At 36.6% G+C, this 17,344-nt stretch overlaps 2 protein-coding genes across 6 annotated transcripts in view; both read right to left on the bottom strand.

Annotated features, from left to right (window-relative positions):
- The window catches only part of CPNE1 (copine 1), a 61,507-nt gene extending 47,659 nt beyond the window's left edge, over positions 1–13,848 (bottom strand). The window contains exons 1-2 of one of the 5 annotated variants that reach the window (XM_081323909.1): positions 13,737–13,848; positions 10,815–10,899 (exon numbers count right to left, since the gene is read on the bottom strand). The gene's annotated coding sequence lies outside the window, so the exon portion shown is untranslated. Of the gene's footprint in view, positions 1–4,647; positions 4,790–10,814; positions 10,900–13,031; positions 13,546–13,736 lie in introns of those variants that run through there. The other 4 variants (XM_081323911.1, XM_081323910.1, XM_081323913.1 and 1 more) reach the window with 4 other exon arrangements.
- On the bottom strand, positions 472–4,768 carry RBM12 (RNA binding motif protein 12; the record flags this gene model as incomplete). The annotated part of the gene is made up of 1 exon (XM_081323908.1): positions 472–4,768. The coding sequence occupies one exon, from the start codon at positions 4,766–4,768 to the stop codon at positions 2,129–2,131; it is 2,640 nt and encodes an 879-aa protein (XP_081180034.1). The 3' UTR covers positions 472–2,128.
- Positions 13,849–17,344: the final 3,496 nt, after the last annotated feature.

The following is a 17,344-nucleotide window of genomic DNA, read 5'->3' as shown; positions in this document are numbered from 1 at the left end:
AAATATCTAGCTGGAGCCAAAGATACCACTCCACTCACAGCAGAAACTGCAGCTCATGTACGTTTTATGAGTTGTTGAAGTCTTTTTCTTCATGGAGAGGATCTTTTTTGATTCAACCTCTCAATTTTATTGTTCAGTGAGCTGGACCCCCATGTACTGAAAAGAAACAATGAGGCAATTTCTGAATGATTCCTTTGTCTCCTGAAAATCTGTCTTTGGAGACATGGGAACTTACCAGAGACCATGCTCAAGGTGTAGCAAAACAGGAAATCAATGAAACTGTCTCTCGATTCCCTTTCTCCCATAAATAAATGGGGCTTTATTTCTGGAACATCTAATCTGGATTCAACTGAGATTTTTTGCTTCACAGAAAACACTCCCTCCCCCATAATTAACGATTTTCAAAATAAAAAGAAATTTTCATTTCCTAGTCATATCACCAACCAAAAATCTGTATTTTTATTGGCCTTTGCTATTGAAATACACCAAACAATCAAAAATAGATAGCTCAAATCTTCAGAAAGACAGTTTTATTAACAAGAGGCTTAGTACGTTTAACAGTGTAGTACAATCAATCATGTCATTTTTTGCAGGAGTGCACCATCTCAGTTCCTGTCAAAGCAATTTCAAATCCATGAATTACAATAGTAGTAATACAGCCACCTCTTCATTGCAACACCTTCACACAGTGTTTCAAAGAATTACTGAACTGCAAAAATCCTCCCCTGATGTAGCATTCAATAGGCTTTTGCATCCATCTTACACACTGGGTGAATAGAACAGTCGCCACTTGCATTTCTATATCAAAACAGGCTGTGCACTTCAAATGTTCCATCATACACAACTCAAAAGACACTGTTTAACTAGGAACATAATAGCTTTTAAGTTGTTTAAAATACAATGATTTTCAAAGGGTTTTTCAAACAACTTATTTCAATCTTTCTATTTTTAAACTCTAATCATGAATAGTCCAAATTTCTACTTTGATTTTTCTATATAATGGTATCTTTTCTTTCTAAGAAAATCCTACTAAAAAAAACAACACTACATAGAGATTGAAAGTGAAAATATAAGCCATTGTAAAGACTGTAAGAACTCAAATGTACTGGGATATGTTTGCAAAGCTTTAATGTCTTAAGTGATCCATAGTAATTATTCACAAGAGTTCAAGAAGTAATAGTAACACAGATGATTACTAACATTAACACTTCGCATCAGTCCCTTATGTTCATGTATTAAACCAAGAGATTTTATAAGAATGTGATTCAAAAAGATACACAACATACAGTATACAAAAACCAAATGATAAGCATCCTATTCCAACTGTAACATACAATCCTAACAAAACCATCTAATTAAACAATTTTTTTCCAAGTTATGGCATTGCATGGCACCTTCACGTATTCATTTTAATCATACAGTGAATAAAAATGCAGAACGACAACAAGGGTACCTGCACTTGTGGCAAATATCTTATATTCTATATAATCAGTTGCAATAAAAACTAAAATTATTCCACAAAAAAGCTGGAATTTTACGGATTGTTCTCTTCATATATAGGAAAACCACCTATCTCTGTAATTTCACTGTTCATACACCAAGAATCTTTGAAAACAAGCACAAAAACAATCTGTGTATACTTTGACTTTATTCAGTTGCAAAGTAAGACTTTAAAAACAGAAAAATCTTTGACCTGTGTAGACAAAGAAATTCAGTCAGCTTTTAACCAACTCTAGGAATATCTAGTTTCTATTTTACAATGGCTTCAACAGCACCCACTAAGAGATCACTATCTTCATCATGACAATTTTCTTCAACTTTCCTAGCTTTCAAGAAACCAATCTGGACTCCATGATGAATATTTCATGGTCAATTGAGCATTAAAAAACTTTTCTATTGATGAGAATCTTTCTCCATGTATCTGTACTGGCAGAACTGCACATCCACTCTGGTGCATATTTTCTCTTGCAGCAATTGTTCTGTAAACAGTTAAACCAGTGTTCTCATTTTTATCAAAACAAATCTGTAATTTAAACAAATTATGGTTTCTATCTGGAGCTACTATAAAACAGTCTGAATGCGTAAATCACAGCACTAATATCTAGTCTACAAGGATGTTATACTCCAACTAACCTAGAACAAGTTTGACTTTTCGTGAGCCTATTGGTCTGTCATTCAGATCAACAACAGCTGCCATTGCTTCATCACGAGATTCAAATGCAACCATTGCTTCACCGGTAGGCATGCCTTTCTCATTGTATTTTAAACACACTGAACCTGGGATTACTTGATAACCATAGAAAAAATCCAAAATTTCATCCACTGATACAGTAAAGGGCATATTTTGAACTTTAATGACAGTAGGCCCGGGCTTACCAGAGCCAGCTCCAAACCCAGGTGGCCCAGTAATATGCATGTTTCCAGGTCCAGGTCCAAACCCTGGAGGTCCACTTATATGTCCTAGCCCACTACTAAGACCTGGAGGTCCACTACCAAAATTAGGAGGACCAGTTAAATTACCAGGACCATTCCCAAAATTTTGAGGACCTCCTCCAAAACTAGAGGGCCCTGTTAAATTACTAGGCCCACCTCCAAAACCTTGGACATCAATACCTGTACCAGGCAGAACAGGCAAGCCACTGCTTCCAATAGCAGGCATTCCTGGTCTGGAGTCACCAAAACCACCTCCCCCTATTCCTGGTGGTGGAAGAGGAGGACCAAATACATTAGAACCACTGAAATTGCCAGGAAAATGAAAAGGAGGACCACTCTTTGCATCTTTTGAACCACTTATGAAAGAATGTTCATCCCCACCAGCATTCTGTACTCCTGGCATTGCTGTACTCCCTTGCAATGGCATTTTCAACATTTTTTTCCCTTGAGAGGGAGGATTTCTCTCAATTTCTCTCATTTCTTCAAGAGAAATCACTCTCAGCACAACATCCCTCCCATTCAGTTTCTTTCGATGTAGGCGCTCTGACTTACGAGCATCATCTTCAGTTTTGAATTGGACCAGTGCTTGTCCTAATCCTTGTCCATTAGTATCAACAAGTATCTGTATAGAAGTTTCTTCTATGGCCAGCCCCTCAAGAAACTGAAGAATTTCCATTTTGGTAATATTGTAGGGGATATTAGATATGTGTGCACAGAGTTTAGATGGGCTCGTCTCTCCTTCTGCATTTATCATAATTTCTCTCTGATCATAGTTGAAATTCTGTAGTCTTTTCCGAATCATATCTATTTTTTCTAACATAGCTTTTTTAGTTATGGGATGAACTTGAATGAAACGATTTCCTATGTACTGCTTATGATGACACAAAGCTGCTTTGTAGTCAGTTTCATTTCTGAATTCAACAAAACCTTCACCAAGTGCTTTCCCATTGGGTCCATAAGCTATGTAAATACTGTCTTCCACAATATCTAGTTTTTTAAAGAAATCAATTACATGTTTGTTCTCAGATTCAAAGGGAAGACCTTTCAAATACACGCAGAAGCCTTGATCATGAGGAGATCTGGATCTTGATCTTTTCTGTCCATTAGGAGATTTGGACATAGAGAGTGTTTGAGGAGGATGGTTTTGTCCAGAAGGAGCCATAGTTTGCTTGAATGTTATATGACCTCCTGCAGAAACCCACTGTCTCTCTGTTGCTGGACTAACTTCAACGTAACGCTGAATCATCAGCATCCTGTTTCTTTTCAAGGCTTCAAATGTATCTTGAGGAGAGCAAAACTTAACTAGTCCATTTCCATTATTGCGTCCCACATGATCTTTCAGAATATGTACTGCATCCACACGGAGTCCATGGAAAAAATCTTTGACATCAGACTCTGTTGCTGAAAATGGCATTCCATGAACACTGACATACAAATCGTCTGGATTGATAGGAAGAGATTTCACGCTACTTTGAGAATTGATCTGAATAGCATTTATAGGATTCATAAACATTGGATTCAAGTTACTGCTTAAATTCATTGCTGTTCCAGACCCATTCATTCCAGCAGGCAAAGGAGCAACAGGTGGGGGATTCATAGGAGGCATTCCTGATAAAGGAGGCAGAGATGTCATAGGTGGGACAGGAGGCACAGGAGGTATTGGGGGGACAGGAGGCACAGGAGGCAATGTAGGAACAGGAGGTGGAACAGGTATGGGAGGAATAGAAGGCATTGGGGGCAATGATGGCAAAGCTGGAATAGGAGGTATAGGTGGAGGTGGAACTGTGTTCATTGGCGATGCAGTACTAGATATAGTAGAGCTAAAAGTGGGACTTCCAAAAGTAACACCCATATTGGGAGGTGCAGTTCCCATACTAGCTGTGGAAAATGTTGGTATGTTTTTGTTGCTTTCGTGAACTGAAGTAGCTGTAGTTACTACACTAGGAGAAGGGCTGTTAAAATTAGATACTGTAGTAGAAAGAGTCACCCTACTACTTATTCCAGAACTAGGTGGTGGAACAGATCTGCTAGCATTTGCTGGCGGTATATCTAGATTTGCTGTTTCAAAACGCCTACGACTGAGTTCAATCATGTTTTGCATTTCAGTTTTACTGCTTAGCAACAGGGTGACTTTGGACCCTTTAATGGTACCACCTGTGCGCATCATACCAAGCCTTGCATCTTCATCAGTGGCAAAGACGATGAAAGCCTCACCCAGCTCACCCCCTACAATATGCACGCCCCCATCAGGAATGGTCAATCCAGAGAAGAAGTGACGAATGTCCATAGTCCCCGCCACAATTGGGAGACCTTGTAAACGGATGACCACAGCCATGCTGCGCTGAAATACACACACCTGCAGATGAGAAAAGCAACGACTAGGTCAGACTATTCATGACACCACATGTTTAACCTAGAAATTATTACTTTTTAATGTTCCTGAAGGTCTTGAATGAGAATTCTATTTTCTACATCTATTTACATGGTACTTTCTACAAAGACTAATGTAAAAGCAAGATCGTAACAAGTCTTTCAAGTAAACTGCAACATGAAGTGCCAAAGCTGTTAGCATGAATCCAGTCAAGAACTGGCACCAGGGGGAAAAAAAAGAAAAACCCTCCAAGAGAGCATCAAATCAGAACTTTACACAATCCAATCCACAAATTGCATTTGAAGCAGGCTGGAAAAATTATAATCAAAGCTTAATATTTCAGGCCCAAACTATAACAAATAACTCTTTAAAGATAAGTGGGCATTAAAACCACAATTCTAGATAACCGATCACTTTGCATCTTTGCATCCTGCTCACGGCCCCTCTTCATCCCTTGGTAAAGTTTCCTTTTCTCTCATACAGTAATTTCTTTGTGTAAGCTAGAGGATCTGACACTGTATTTGGAGAAAAAACTCTAGAATTCCTAGCCACTATAGAACCTTCTCTTTTTTAGGAATAGGCTACAAACCAGCAGTTCACTCTTATTTCTCAGTCTCTATAAAACCAATGTTAGATCTTTCTACTACTGACAGTATTAAATTATAGCCATCAACATCTCTGATTCAACTAAGTAGCAATAATACAAATATTTCTATAATAAAAGGTCTGGAATATCTATGAATGGATACACTATCAAGAATTACTATTTAACATATGATTTAACATAAAAATCTTCCAAACATTTAAAAAAATGCTGGGATTCCAAGAATCTGCTCTATTAGGATTTTCATTATTTCAAAAATCCCATTTTTAAAAAGTGTTTTCATGAAAGGGATTGCCTTTTGCTCTATCCATCTGCCTGCCTGGTTACTTAATTAAGCAGAAAGGGATCTTTTGAAAGTCCACCTCCAAAACTGTCAAAACGTTTACCCATCCAATACACAGGAGAGAATTCTCTACTACATAGTTCCCTAGCTATAGAATACATTGTCCAAGGAGGTTTGTTCAGGCCATATTACCGCAGAATTTAAGAACAGTGTGAAAACCCATCTTTCATCAAGCTTTTATTTGACTGAGTTTTGATTTTAAATTTGCCTTGTTTTTAATTATTTTGTTTTATAATTTGCATTTCTAATGTACTTTTAATTGCTGCAATTTGCCTTGGATTTTACATAGACAGAAAACAGAGACAAAAAATAAATAAAACTAAAGTCTCCTTATGGTTGCAGAGAACATTTTTTTAACTGAAACCACCAAAAAACTAATAGTTCTAAGAATGAAAGCTCAACCAATGCCTTAGAATTTATAAAAGATAAAATAAGACAGGAAATTAATAAAAGGTCATGCTGCTAGAATCTTCAAAAGAAATTTAGTTTAGTTCTCTTTTAAAACATGTGTATGCATTTGTATCTCTCTATATAGTAAAACTAATGATGTAACAAAGCCATCCATTCATCAATACAGGTAATCCTCGACTTACAACAGTTCATTTAGTGACAGTTCAGTTACAATGTACTAAAAAAATGACTTTTTCATTTTTCACACAACCATTGCAGCATCCCTATGGTCACATAATCAAAATTCAGATGCTTGGCAACTGACTTATATTTATGACAGTTGCAATGTTCCAGGGTCATGTGATCATCTTTTGCGACCTTCTGACAAGCAAAGTCAATGGAGAAGCCAGATTCACATAATAAACATGTAACTAACTTAACAACTACAATGGTTCACTTAACAACTGTGGCATGAAAGTTCGTAAAATGGGGCAAAACGCACTTAACAAATATCTCACTTAGCAAAAGAAATTTTGGGCTCAATTGGGGTCATAAGTTGAGGACTACCTGTATATGATGCACTGAGAAGACACTGAAATTGGGAGTGGTAGGGCTATGATGATCTACAAATTCTGCAGAACATGTAGACACACAATCATTGGCAACATCGTAAATTCTGCTATTAAAAGATTTAATACTCCCATACCTGAAAAATGTATAATAATTAAATAAACTTAATGACAAGACAAAACTGGAAAGGCAATTTTTTGTCACCTTATACAACATAATTGGGGTTCCTTGTATTATGGACAAAAGGTTGTGCCAAATCAGAAGAACTATGCCAGAAGCATTCTTTATTTGGGTGTATTGTACTGTATTCACAACATAAGCTACATCGTATCTGAACCTTACTATGGTTTTCTTCAGGCTACATCAGTGATGGCAAAGCTTTTAGAGACTGAGTGCCCAAACTGCAACCCAAAACCCACTTATGTATCACCAGGTGCTGGGTGGGCGTGGCCCATTGGGTGGGTGTGCCCCATTGGGTGGGCGTACCTGCAGTGGTAACGGCAGACTGGGTGGGACTAAAAAGTTCAATCAATCAATTCCAACTTTGCAAGATCTTTTTTTTCCCGCGAGAAGTTGAAATTGATTGATTCAACCTTTTTTTTTTTGCCCACGGCAGCGGAGGCCTAAAACGAAAAGGTTTTATAAAACCAAGCGGAAGGCCTAGGACTGGGGCAATGGTGCGCGTGCCCACAGAGAAGGCTCTGCATGCCACCTGTGGCGCACGTGCCATAGGTTCGCCACCATGGGGCTAGATCATCAAACCATAGACTCATGTCAGCATATCTGCCTTTTCTAAAAGTTAGTCAGATTCCTGGTGAATGGGTGTGCTACTATCACTGAATGCAGCTCCCAGTTAGTTTCTATGATTAAGTATTTAATTCAATTCTCAAGTACCTCCCATTTTCTTTAACACTAATCAAAATGCCAACTGATACTCTAACAACTTCTGCGGAGGAAAGCCTGCATCTTCTGAATTTTTAAAACAATAGGTATGTGTAACAGTAGTTTTTCATATTTTTGTCAAATTGAAATTGGCAACAGCTCTGGATTTGGTAGCATGCTTTCCTACATGAAAGCTATATGATTATAAAGAGTGACACCAGATGATGCTCACATGGCCACTAACCAGAATGTCAAGCATGTCATATCTACCCAGACTGATAAATTATTTTTGTATTCTGCTTTTACTATTTTTACAAATAACTAGGAAAATGAGCTAGAATGGTGAAGCATATGCTAAACAGAGATACTCCTACCATATATATTTCTTCATCTTTAGCAATGAAGGATATTCTTTGTGAAAATAAAGGGATGAAGAATTAGCAATCTCTTACTTCACACTTGATGATTTAAAACAGGGGTGTCAAACTGCCGGCCCACGGGCCAGACGTGTCATCCAAAGCCACGCCCACCCCACTGCCGGCAATGGCAAAACTATCCCGATATGTTGCGTGACATTGCGAGTTTGACATGTCTGATTTAAAACTTGACTAGAGTATGAACACCTATTGTTTTCAAAAATCAGGAATTACTGGTTCCCCTCTATAAAAACTGTCAAGAGAGGCAGCTTGGGAGGAAGATGATTGGCAAACTATAGCTAATGCCATGTCGTAAGTGCACTATGGGTAATTTTTTTACTTAAAGCTAATGCCAAACCCTACAAATATATTCTAAACCATTTTTTCACCTAATCATTTGATATTTGCTTATTTCCGAAATCATCTAGTATAAAAAATATGTATAAAGATTTTGTAATAATTTTTCCTGCTAGCAAATTCTTTATATGTATTAAAATCACTATTAAAGAAAGCAAATAAAGTCTTCCAAATGCCATAACAGATATTAGTAAAAAATGCATTTCCAAGTTTGCAATGGGAGAAATACTGTATCCAAAAAATATAAGTTACTCAAATGGAAGACAGTTCAAAATCCACACAAACTAGTTAATTATAATATTATATTAATTATAAATTATAATTATTATAATTTAAGGCAAATATGTATAATAAACAAATGAGTTTAAAATTGAGTTCCTATGTAATGGTCACATGTAAATAAATATGCCTAATGCTTTAAAAGTTAAAAACACTAGAAGCAGTCCAATTTTCAATATTAAATGTATTTAATATCAAAAGTGAACATTTAATAGGACATTAGAAAATTACCTATAGTAACATTGATCATTGATCAAACAGGAATAAACGAGAGGTATTTAAATGCTTAGACAGATATGTCTTTGAACCATACATTCAATGTATAACCTACCATGAATAAATTTGTAAGTTAAGTGGTAAAACCAAGTGGTCTACTCAGTCTTTTAGGTGACTTTGTAATAATGCCGCTTGGGGGGTGTGTGAAAGCCCTAACAAGCAGGCATATACATAGAATGAAGGCTACTGCTAAGCTTGTAAGCCGCCCTGAGTCTTCGGAGAAGGGCGGGATATAAATGTAATAAAAATAAATAAATAAATAAATAAATAAATATAATTGCCTTAGCCTTTTCTTGTGTTTTTAAAGACTTAAGGGGTTTATTTTGCATTAACAATCCAATAAATATTCATTTTCCAAAGATTCAGGTATTATCAAACAAATAAATATTCATATCCTACTGATGCTTTTATTCAGTTTTTAAGAGCTATACTGATTATTAAACAAATTACAGGTTTGACGACCTAGCTAAAGCTATTTGCCTTTCTCTCTGTTCATCACCTTAGGTCAAATATAAGGAAAGTCACAACAGCAGGCCAACTATTGTAAAAATATATAAAATATATGTAAGAACTCTACAATACATCTCCAAATACAGGTTTTGGCTGAAGATAAGCTGGAGATTTCTCAAGACTTGAAGAATACTGCTTTGATCCATATAAGTACATCATACTTATGTCCTTTGATATAACACATAAGTTACTCTACATTTCCAATTACTAAGCAAAATGCAATTATCATCTAAGAAAGCAATTATTAAGAGTTATATCCAAAACTTTCTCTGCAACCATAAACAATTTTGAGACCAATGCAGATAGCTGCATCTTTGTAATCAAATAATTCGGTAAAATAAATTTGCTCAAAATTCAGGTAGTTCACGACTTACAACCATTTAGTGACCAAAGTTACAAAGACACTGAAAAAAATAACTTATGACCAGTTTTCACACTTACAACCATTGCCGCATCTCCATGGTCACATGACCAAAATTCAGACTCTTGGTAACTGGCATGTATTTATGACAGCTGCATTATCCCAGGATCATGGGATCAACTATTGTGACCTTCTGACAAGCAAACTCAATGGGGAAGCCAGATTCACTTAACAACCACATTACTAAACTAAGTGCAGTGATTCATTCACCATGGCATGAAAGTTTGTAAAATGGGGCAAAACAACCATCTTGCTTAGGAAAGGAAATTTTTGGTCAGTTGTGGTTGTACGTTGAAGACTACCTGTACTAATAGACATTAGGCACCTTCGTCTATACTTCAAAATTAATACTGGATAGATACGAGACACATAGCTTTAAAAAAATTCACACAACTGTCTTCATAATGATAGTTAAAAAATTTACATCAACTTCAGTCTTTTACTAGTTTTAATATCTTCACTATGCTATTGGCATGCAGTAATATTTTATATTTTGATATCTACTCTACCTTTCAGATAGAGCAAAATAAAAATAAAGGGAACTATGATAAACCAACTTTATAAAGCTCTAATATCTAAAACCACTGGTTTTTTGTCATCGGGTGCCTATTTAGAACAATTTAAAATGTAAAGAAATAAAAGAAAATTCTTCTGAAATACAAAGCATAATGACTGTACATAAACAGCCTCTTCATACTGAAAGTTCAACCAGCACATTCAAGCAGCATATTGCATTCTCCACAGAAACAGCCTGTCCATATATTCAATAAATGTTCTAAAATTCTGTTACTTTAAAGTAAATAAATATAAATATTAAATTGGGACGTCAAGGAGAAAAAATCTGTACTGTTTTGGTGATTGAAATGTTTAAAATCAATGCATATATTCAAAATCACCGCAAAATAATCTTTAATAGTCAAATTGTGCTCATTAATCATAAATATATTTTGAGAGCATCTTACCTGCAAGGTGAGACTTTTTTTTTCCTTAACAAGTAGTAGAAGCCAAGTCAATCCTGTGGGCAACCAATTAAAACCAACTTTTAGACTGCAATAAAGAATAAATGGAGGCAAGAATCAATGCAAGCAACATATAGCTAGAGTTAACAGTCCATTCTGAATTGTGCATTAAAGAAACCTTGGGGGCAAAACCATGATAAAGTACTCCCAACATACAGCAAACCACAAGTTTGAGTATGCCCAAATTAAAACTTCTGTTTATCCCTCACACTAGTTCACAATAACTGCAATTAGTATATATTTTATATCAAAGTAGAAACATAAACATGAAAATAAACTAAAAACCATAACATACTGTTTTCTCTCAAACTTGTATTCTCATTAGATATATAATTTGCCAATACTGGTTTCAAAAAGATGATTATTTTCCCCTATCAAGAAAAACTAGAAGTAATTTCTCATCCAGTTATATAAGAAAAACGTCTGTAAACATACGGTAATAACCACTGAGATCCTGCCACAGTTGCAGAAATCATATTAAATCCTCAATACCATGCATCAACCTTCTCTTCACATATTTTTCTATAAAACTATCACTGACCAATTCAAAGTTACAAAAAATAATATAATCCAATACAAATTAGAAACAGGACAATTCCATTCTCAATGGAGTAGACCAAAATATTATTCCACAATCAAAAAAGTATCAAACATTCAGCAAGTTGTCCATTTTGGCAGTTTAGGAATACCTCCTTTACTACAAGATCTGTAATCTGGCACTCATTAACTACAAAATCTAAAATATCCTATGTAAAGAAAGAAAACTAAACAAACAAACAATAGAATAAAAATGTCATGAATGCCTCAGCAAGTAGTGATGTGAACCAAGGGTATTTAAGCATTACAGAGTGGAACTTTTTAGTGACCTGTATTCCAGTAATTTATCAAGAGTTTAAAACTGGCATAATATAATCACATGATTAATAATTTCCAACAAATTCAAATTAAAGCCTCAAATATTAGCAAGGAAAAAATACATCTCCAACTCTAGAAAACTGAACAGAAAGAATATTCACTGGCTTTCTAACAAGGATGTAAAATATTTGTGTTGGTTCATGAAAGAATATATTGGCACAAATTGTACTTTTGTTCACTTGAAACAAAAATCTGGTTAACTTTTTGCACATAATTTCATTTTCATATAACATTCAGAAGTTGTCCATAAGACATGTTAGAAGCTGCAGTTTACTTGTTGATATTTCTACTACAAAGTTTATACTATTTTGTATAAACTTCATGCATGACTACATATTAAAACCATCAGAATGTGTGGCATGCATGTGTGTGTGTAGAAAAATTAGTATGCTGAAACTTTCTGCAGTCTGTGTCTGATCTTCATTATTCCAATGCTGGTAACTGGGCTAATTATTTTCACAAATCTCACTTCCAACATCTGCACTTGGAATTTTGAAAGTACACATCAAAGTCCTATGGAACTAAGATACTTGTGAAAGTATGACAAAGTAAAATATTCTTAATTACAAAACAGCTTCTCAACATTTTCTTGGATCCTTCGGTTAGACACTATAATTGCTTACCCAACATCTGGGAAGAGAACAGGATAAGAAAACAAAAATAAATTAATTCACACAGCTGAAGTCAGTATTAAAGACAAATGACAGCCAAGCTTTCCAATTCAAGTTAACCGAAATCAAAATACCAAATCTTATTTCTAAAAACGTTTATAAAGCTATTTTATCCATTTGTACTTCAACACATTTAAATTTCTGTGACTTTTTAAAATATCTAGTGAATTCACATCAATTATTGCTTCTGCTTAAGATTTGGGTTTTTTGCATTTATACCATTCTCCAACATGAAAAATAAGTCAACATAATGAAGTATCCAATACAGCTCTATATTATCAAGATTTCAGAACATATGACTAAATTCTATATATAATTACTTTGGCCCTCATCTCTCCAGAACAAATTGATTTATCTCTTTTTCAACAGTTTTTTTTTAAAAAAATCCACGCTGAACATATACACCAAGCCTTATGAAAAAAAATTCCTTTAAATCACTTTAACCAATACTGACATTTAGTTTTACATCCAGGACGGACCAGTTTCAGATTTCGCATTTACGTGATGAAAAAATGCAGTCAATGCATACCTTAAGACCATTCACGATTAAAAAAAAACAAAAACAAATACACACCAATACCGGAACTTGTACGAAATGACACTCATTATCAGTCCGAAAAGATCAAAAAAATAGCAATAGCGTTTTTAGATTAAGCCAAATATCACTACGAATATGCGCAAGAGAGCAATTTTATTCAACTCCAACCCAGAAAGAAGCAGACGTATTGTAGTAGCTGTGATCGTTGCAGCGTTTTCCGCAGCCAAGGCCATCTTGGCTTAAAATCCAACAGCCTCACTTCGCTTCCCTCTCTTTTAACGAGGGGGGCTTGCACTTTTCCTTGGCTGGGCCACATCAAATTAGGCCCGAGGAGGCCCTGGAGAAGCCTGGCTTCACGCAGCCAATTTACGGTAACAGCACTAATACTCACCTACCCCAAAAGAAACGGGGTTACAAAACGACGAGGCCCATAGGCAAATCTTCACTGCCCAGAGCCAGCTCAGCCATTCATAGAAACAACACAAACCTGCGCGCCAAGACTAATATACCATGGGGACGTTACACATCCTCCGAACAAATCGAACCGAGAACCCCACATTATGGATCTAAAGAAGGCAAACGAGGCTCTGAAATTTCCCTCAGGCCTAATTCCCGCCCCCTCCGAGCCGCCGCCTTTGTGCAGCCGCAGTGAAAGAGAGCCATGTTTCGCTTGCAGCCGGGATAGGCAAGCCCGGTCTCCCTCCCGCTCCTCAGCGAGGCAGGAAAGTTCCATGTTCTTACCGAGGAGCCTGTACGGGGGAAAAAAGGGTTAGAGTGAAACCAACTCGCCGCCGAGCCCGGCGCCAGCCACCGAGCAGCGCCACAAAATGGCTGCCCGACCGCACCGCCTTCCTGCCCGTCCCCTGTCGGGAGACAGAGAGGGAAGGAGGGTCTATAATGGGCGGCGCCCCAGGCAAACCAAGGTGATGCGATGAGACTTTTCGGGAGAATTAAAGGCACCGAGGCGTCGCGCTAAGAGCGCCTCCTCAAAAACACTGTTTTCTGCTGGAGTGGTGCAAAGCTGCTAAATGCTCTAAAAATTAACATTTCCTTTGCGCCGAGCGCTTCGGTTACTAACCTTCTTCAAGAAAGGCACGAAGCACCATTTTGCACGGTACCGGTAATTATTCTGTGAACATTAGAACCAAGAGGGCATAAAATACAACACTTAACAGGTACCGATATGTCTTACCCCAGCGATATCGACCCCCGTTATACATAGACACATTCAGCTTTCACGCTGAAGCATGACTCGTTGCATCACGGCCGATTGAATGAGCCGCAATTGCAGGTGCTTTCTTAAGAATGATTTTGTGACTGAGTGCCCCGTCCATTTTCAGTTCTGAAACCCCCGTCCAATCTCTCAGCCCAGTAACCGGGTGCCATCTTTTTTAGCTTTTTGGATCAGCCAACCAAGCTTGGTTCGGTGCTGCCTCCTGCTGCCTTTAGATCGCCTTCTGGATTTGTGAATTTTATGGATCCAGTGGTATTCCCCTAATGCAGGGGTAGGCAACCTCGGCTCTTTTATGACTCATGGACTTCAACTCCCAGAATTCCTGAGTCAGCTATGCTGACTCAGGAATTCTGGGAGTTGAAGTCCATGAGTCATAAAAGAGCCGAGGTTGCCTACCCCTGCCCTAATGGCTTGTTCATTTGGATATAAACCCCCTTTACATGATAACAATAATATATAATTACACCACATCATACACAAATAAATGTTATTTTCTAATAAGATGGGTATTAGACTGTGAACAGTTAGGTAATTTTTGCATTCCGTGTCAGTGTATTAATTTTATTTTTTAATAATCCCAGGTAGCTCACATTAATTGGAACAATCCTTATTTTCTTAAATCCTTTTTTTAATTCCAAAAATCCTTTGGGGTTTTACTTTTGGATTTATTTATTTTTTTTGGTCTGATACATATATGGTTGAACTACTTGTTAATATTGCTTTTTGATGCAATTCCACCAGTTAGCTAGGGCTAAATCTTTGGGCTTTATTGCAACCGTATTTATGCTGAGTCCACAAATTCTAAGGATTAAAATATACAAAAGTTAAAACTTGCAAAACTAATGATATTTGAGAAGCTCCAGGACAGTACACATTTTTTAAATAGACATTTCCAGATTTTAGAAACCATATACATTCATTCACATGGCCTTCTACCTTAAAATCTTAAAGTTGTTGGAAAGATGGTAAGTCTATAATTACAGAAAGCTTGTAATGAAACAGATTTGAATTTTTCAATCACGAGTCAGGCTGTGGCTCAGTGGTTAAAGACACTGAGCTTGTCAGATGGAAAACTGACAGCCCTTTGAGATCCCAGTACTGCAGAAGGGGGTGAGCTGGTTATTTAACCCACCTCCTGTCAACCTAGCAGTTCAAAGTATGCAAATGCAAGTAGATAAATAGGTACCACGTCAGTGGGAAGGTAACAGTGTTCTGTGCACCTTGGTGTATAGTCATGCTGTCACATGACCATGGAAATATCCAGACAACGTTGGCTTCCTCGGCTAAGGAGATCAGCACTGCCCCTTAGAGTCAGACATGACTGGACAGGGGAACCCTTACCTTTACATTAGTTGCTGTTATGGATGACCTGGAATAAGGTCTGGAATAAGGGAGAGGCTGACTATCCTGATCTTGCTGGATCTGTCAACTGTCTTCAATGCCATCAAATGTGTTAACTGGGCTGGAGATGGAATGTGCTGTGCCCCACTGGAAATCCTTTCTGAAGAGCTGATTTCTGTGCTAATTATCAAACCCTTGGTACATAGCTGTACTCTGCTAGCATGTCAACCCTTTGAGGTAGAGACCAGACTACAAAATCAAAGTTATGAATACTAATACTACTTATTATGGAGTTATAATAACAGAATCTTTCAAGTTTGAAAGTGTCTTCCCCCTCTCTGCCTTTAACTATAACAGAACTAGGTAGAGTCAAGTCAGATATTTCCTCAAATTACATTTCTGTTTGGCCTCAGATTTATTTTATTGTTGTCTTGGTTGTAGTTCTTTGTTCCTCAAAATTATTCTCACATCCTATTACATCTGGCCAAGCAGCAGATGGGGATTAAGATATAACTCAGCGCCTGGAGGTAGTTATATTACTGGGACTATAATCTTGTTTATATGTGTTATACAACACAAGATGTAAGACATTATACACTTCTAAACTAAAGAAAACTAGATCTTCATGTAATGTACCCAAAATACAATTTGACGCTTGAGTGAGAATTTGGGGTTTTGTTTTTTTTATCCATTTGTTTATTTTCTTGGCTATCCTATTTTCACAAGTTTCCAACACCAAAATTCAAAAACAGCAATACTTTCTATCCTGCTTCTTCAAAGCCAAGATGTCTCTTCCATAGAGCATCACAAGGAAAGTACTGCCTGCAGTGCTAATTTTTGTAGATATAGGTATGTCGTAACATCTGAACATTTTTTTCCAAGGCTCTCATATCCTATGTATTAATACAAGGCGTATTTGTTATATGCTGCTTCCCTTTACTGATAATCCTAAAAGGAAGAAATTGTCAACACTTGGGTATCTTTGTCTTCATTTAATCTTAGATCCATTTTTCTCTGTGCTTCCTAAATTCATTAGACCTTACAAATGATTTGCATTTTTACATATGAGAGTAGTGTAATCAATATAGTGCTGGTTATTTACATTGTTCTGTCAATTTTAAATGTGCATCTTCTAATCAATCCTGTCCTCAATATGTATTCAGCATGCAGACTGAATTAATGAGACTGTTTTGTCATTATGGAGCCAGTCTGTTTTGCTATATTTCATCCAGACTGTGGCTTCCTATTCTGGATATAGATTTCACAAGAGGACAATGATCTATTTTGGAATTCTCATTTTCGTAAGAATGATCTATAGCTTGAAATGGTCAGTACAATCAAAGACATTCTTTTTTCTCTACTCTTTGGTTTTCTCAATTGTCTAGCATGCATCTGCATAATGTATCTTGTCCCTCAACATTTGTCCCTGAACATTTGGCATCTCTACCATATAGTCCTCTAATCTGCATTGGGTAATTCCATCGTTTTCCTAGGATGTGAAATTAAGAATATTTTATAAGTTTGAATACTTTATTAAATATTTCTTTGGTATTGGTATGTAGATTGACTTCTTCAATCTGTGGGTCAGTGTCATTCTCCAGATTTGGTATACAATTTGGTTGGAATCTTTTTCTGATTCTTCTCTTTCTTGTCATATTTCTACAGACTCCATCAAATTCTGTGGTCTTTTAAATTTATGAATAGTATATTAATCTAATTTCATATCCTAACACCAAAGGTTCTTGTATATAAGCAATATCTTCTAAGATTTTTT

Source organism: Vipera berus (genome assembly GCF_964194415.1).
Source record: "Vipera berus genome assembly, chromosome: 3".
In the NCBI taxonomy this organism is placed as follows: Eukaryota; Metazoa; Chordata; class Lepidosauria; order Squamata; family Viperidae; genus Vipera; species Vipera berus.
This window is presented reverse-complemented; position numbering and strand designations above follow the sequence as displayed.